Raw genomic sequence first — 4567 nt, 5'->3', positions numbered from 1 at the left:
GCCCAGGTACTTACCTTGCTACCTGACTTATTTAAATAGTAAAATGAAATAAAATGATTTTAATTGAAAGTTAAATAAAATATTATTTTTAATATTATTATTATTTTAAAATTTCAAAAAATTAAATTATTTCTTATATTTTGGATAGAAATTTGAAAAATATCTGGGATGAGATTTTTTCAATGCCGGGCTTAGTTGCCAAATCATGGAGACTTAAATTTAAAATTTGAGAAGAGAGGAGTAAGAAAATAAAGATGTTTCATTGGGCACAATCCTAGTCATGCAAAACAAGGTTGGCCTTTCATGGCCATGGCCAATGGAGGATGCGATGCATACATTCAATTAACAAATGGACCTGCCATGTTCGCATGTTTCAATGAACTCGTAATAGCTAAGAGGCACATAACCTGACCTACTTATCCATATGCTTTGAGGTGAGACACCTTCACCAACAAAATTCCAGTTACATGACAAGCACATTTAAGTTCATTTCATTATTTTATGAAAGAATGGCAATAACATCTGAAGCCCTCAAAGCAATGTATTCCAATCCGTCTTTACCCTTAAAGTCATTTCCAGCATACTTGGAGTACATAACCGTGCTCCCTGGGGTGAGGGATAACGGTTTCCTCTTGCCCTCCTCGTCGACAGTACCGGGCCCGACTGCAATTACCTGTCAAATTTAACGCAGAATACACACCAGATACCAATCTCATCATAATTCATTCCTTTTATGAGTACTCAGTTATTGCCTCTGCAAAGGAAAGAAAAAAGAGCAGAAGATGCTATAATCCCCTTACCGTGCCAATGGAAGGTTTTTCTTTAGTTGCCTCTGTCAGCAACAGACCTCCAGCTGTTTTTTCTTCAGCCTCGGCAACCTGCACTCAAAATTCAAACATAGCATGTAAAATACCAGGGTTACCTTTATGTTATAAGAGAACCACACGACAAACAAGAAAAAGAAGTAAAGCATAACATAATGAGAGATAACAGACACGACATCTCATGTGCAAGTACCTATTCCTACTTCCTACTTACAGCGAAAACACACACAAATACAAGAACCCGATTACACCCATTTCCATCTTTATTTCTCCAGTGTGTGCCAAAGACAGCTTACTGATAACAACAATGGACTAAAACGATAACATGGACATTATGATTTATGCTTTCTGTAATAGACAATATGCAATTAATGAAAATATGTGTAATAGACGTGAAAGGTATGACCCACCTTGATTAAAACTCTATCATTCAGGGGTTTAAGATCTTTCACATCATCCGTTTCCAGAATACCAACTATGTCATCATCCTTCAGAATAAGATGCTTTGAACCATTGAACTCCAGCTCAGTCCCAGCATATTTGGAATACACAACTTGGTTGCCAGTCTGTACAAAAAAAAAATAAAAAAATCAATTGCGGAAAGTAATAAACCATGGGAACAGATAGAGACAAAGATACATAATATATATATATATATATATGTAAAAGTTACCTTGACACTGAGGTCCACTTTGGTATTCCCAGCCGTCTTACCCTCTCCAATTGCAACCACCTCACCTCCTTGAGGCTTTGTTTGAGCAGTTGTAGGAAGTAAAATTCCGCCACCAGTCTTTTCTTCAGCAATTTGGATCTTCACCAACACTCTATCACCCAAAGGCTTAATAGCTGTATACTGTAGATATGGGAACAGAACACCATCACTTTAGATAAGCCAGACACCAGAAAGGACTTGAACTTATCAGATTTTATACAAAATGTAGATAAATGGCAGTTCGAGCATGATGCAAGAGTTTACCAAGCAGAAAAAATACAATACTGCCAAGCACAGAGTTATCAATTGAAGTGCCTACATGGCATATAAGATAAAGCCATGAAAAAAGTACACACAAAGCAATTCTAATCTCCCCACTTTGGACCCAAATTGCAGTTTTTATGGTTTCATTAGCAGACAGCCTTAACAACTAGAGATATTTAACCGTCTAAAATTTGCAGGTACAATTAAAGATGGATTGCTTATTAGATACTAGATTTTTTTGATACATTTGGGGAGGGGGGGTTTCAAACCCAAGACCTCCATTTTGGAGACTGGGGGTTTATGCCAGTCAGGCCACAGGCCTTTGGCTATATTAGATACTAGATTTGATCAATGCAGATGTTTGAAAAAATCACATTTAGTTAAAGCAAGCACTTAAAACCAATGCCTTCACCCAAATTACGAGAATATCATCCCATAAATCAAAACCAAACCAACTGCCGTCAAAACTTTTTTTTTTTTATTGGCAAGTGCCCTGAATAACATTCGGTCAAAACTTCTGGGGGGGAAGAAACTAATCTACACTTTTTATTTTTTGAGAGGGGTCTAAATAAATAGAGGAAGCAGAAACTAGTTTTTATAAAATTTATCTTATAAAAAGACCATAAAAAATTAAAATTTGGATTTTTTTCAAAACTTTTGAGCAACGAAATTGATACTCAAAACCCTACATAGTGAAAAACAACAACCCTCATATTCACCATACAAAATCTACATAGCAAAACTAAATCACTGGAAAAAATAAAGGTAATCAACAAGAAAGCAGAAATGGGCCTCAAAATTTACTACCTTGGGTGTGACAATGGTTGCTGCTTTGACAACCAGACCCTTAAAGGACCTCTGAGAGAGACCAGTCCCTACAGTCAAATGCCCTACTGAAGGACCAAACTTCACAGCTTCAGAAGCCCGAAGCCCCTGAAACGACACCAAATTCCTCGTGGAGATCGACAATGTTGTCAACTGAGCTGTAGCCATTTCCGAGTCTACTCTCAATCACCACAAAAACAAAACCAAAAAATAAAAAAACAAACATGAGAATTCAACAGAACCAAATTGGGGATTAGAATGATTTTCTCAATTACGAGAAACACAGCGACACAAAGGATACAAGAAGATTCATTTTCTAGGATGTAATAAAAGAGAATGAGACACTAGTTGTTTATGTCTATCTCTAGCAGAGTGGAGAAGATAACACCCTAAGAAAAGTTAGCAATCAGGTTTTATGAGGCATCAAAGAGACTCTTCGAGACCGTGAGGTTTGCCCAGAGACGCTCCAGACTAGAGTGATAAAACCACCAAAGCCCGTTACTCCACCCACAGGCCCCATAATCTCCGACCCGAATGGGTAATGGATGGATTTCTCGTCCCTAATTCTATGAGGACGGATTTCACTGGACCTTCACATCACTACTAGTATGTTTTGGTGTCCCCAGTGTATCTTGGTGGGTCAAAATATGAGCTTATATATAATTTTTGTTTTCTTTTTGATAATTTTTTGATAATTTTTGTTTTCTTTTAAAACAAAATATGGCCATACGAATATTTTAATAAGGATGAAATTCATATCCTCTGTTTTTTCATTTCTTTTTTCCTCTTTTTTTCTCATTTCTTTCTCTTTTCTTCATTTCTTCTTTCCCTCTTATTTTCTTCTCTAGAATCCGCTAAGTTTTCGACTCCGTGAAACATAGCAGATGTTGGGTTTGGACCTTGAATAAGAGAATTAGAGTGGGATGTATCGTGAGCATTTAAAAGAGAATGAGAGTGGGACTTAGTGTAAAGTTGCAGTTTATTGGAAACAATAAGAGATGAGGGAACGAAAATAGCTTAGAAAAAAATGATTACAAATAAAATCCGAGCTCGTTTTGAAGGCATTAGCGATCATTTGCTAATCAACTGAGACAAATGGATGCGTATAATAACAAGGGAAACGCATTTTTCTCTCATTTCAGACCAACCAAACACGGGAAATATGATAGTGCAAGAAATATCAACTAAATTAGTTGTAGACAGAGAGAATGAGCTAGAGAGATGGACCTCGAGTCGAGTCCTTGAAGCAGACACGGATGGTAGCAGTCGGTTTCGGGCTTCAAGACTGGGAGCGGCGGACGATAAAAGAGAGACACAACAGGGTTTCGAAGTTTCTGGATTAGGGAATGGATTGCGTTGCGTGAAGCGGCGAAGTAAGGCAATGAAGGAAGGCCTTTTACTTTTTAATCCTTGAACTTGTTGGGGGTTCTTCAGCTTTTTAGGTCTAGTTTTACTCCTTGTTTTATGAACATGGTAAAAGCCGTTTACCATTTTGGTCTTTGTGGGATCTTTATCTTTACATAACGGCACCGTTTAGTCATTAGCCATTTACCATCAAGTATGATATGCATCTTGATCATTTAAATTTAACCTACGCTCATGAAATTATGAAAAAGTAAGTAATATAAATTAATTATAGTATAGTAATAGAAATTAATATATATACTTAATTGAAAATTCTGATAATGTATATTGTATAGAAAAATGTTAGAGGCAACCACCAGAGCACAACCGGCGTGCAAACGCTGACTTGGTGGGTCACATCATTTAATAAAACGATTGTGTTTCAGCTGCCAATGATGGTGAAAGAGTAAAAGGTGTTCAAGAAATTTCAACTTATGACAATATTGAGGAAGTTTCTAGCAGTGAAACTAGTCTTTTAAGGACCGAAGAAATAGGTGCCATTCATCCATCATTCTGATGAAGAATATATAGAATTAGC

At 36.8% G+C, this 4567-nt stretch overlaps 1 protein-coding gene across 1 annotated transcript; it reads right to left on the bottom strand.

The window, feature by feature from the left end:
- Positions 1 to 241: 241 nt before the first annotated feature.
- Positions 242 to 4064, bottom strand: LOC109009060 (20 kDa chaperonin, chloroplastic-like). The gene is made up of 6 exons (XM_018989402.2): positions 3853 to 4064; positions 2608 to 2801; positions 1498 to 1677; positions 1235 to 1390; positions 801 to 878; positions 242 to 673 (listed from the first exon to the last, which is right to left on the bottom strand). The coding sequence occupies exons 2-6, from the start codon at positions 2791 to 2793 to the stop codon at positions 500 to 502; spliced, it is 774 nt and encodes a 257-aa protein (XP_018844947.1). The 5' UTR covers positions 2794 to 2801; positions 3853 to 4064; the 3' UTR covers positions 242 to 499.
- Between the last annotated feature and the right edge of the window lie 503 nt (positions 4065 to 4567).

Source organism: Juglans regia, chromosome 10, assembly GCF_001411555.2.
Source record: "Juglans regia cultivar Chandler chromosome 10, Walnut 2.0, whole genome shotgun sequence".
NCBI lineage: Eukaryota > Viridiplantae > Streptophyta > Magnoliopsida > Fagales > Juglandaceae > Juglans > Juglans regia.
The sequence above is the reverse complement of the archived record's forward strand: the minus strand, read 5'-3'. Positions and strand labels throughout refer to the sequence as shown.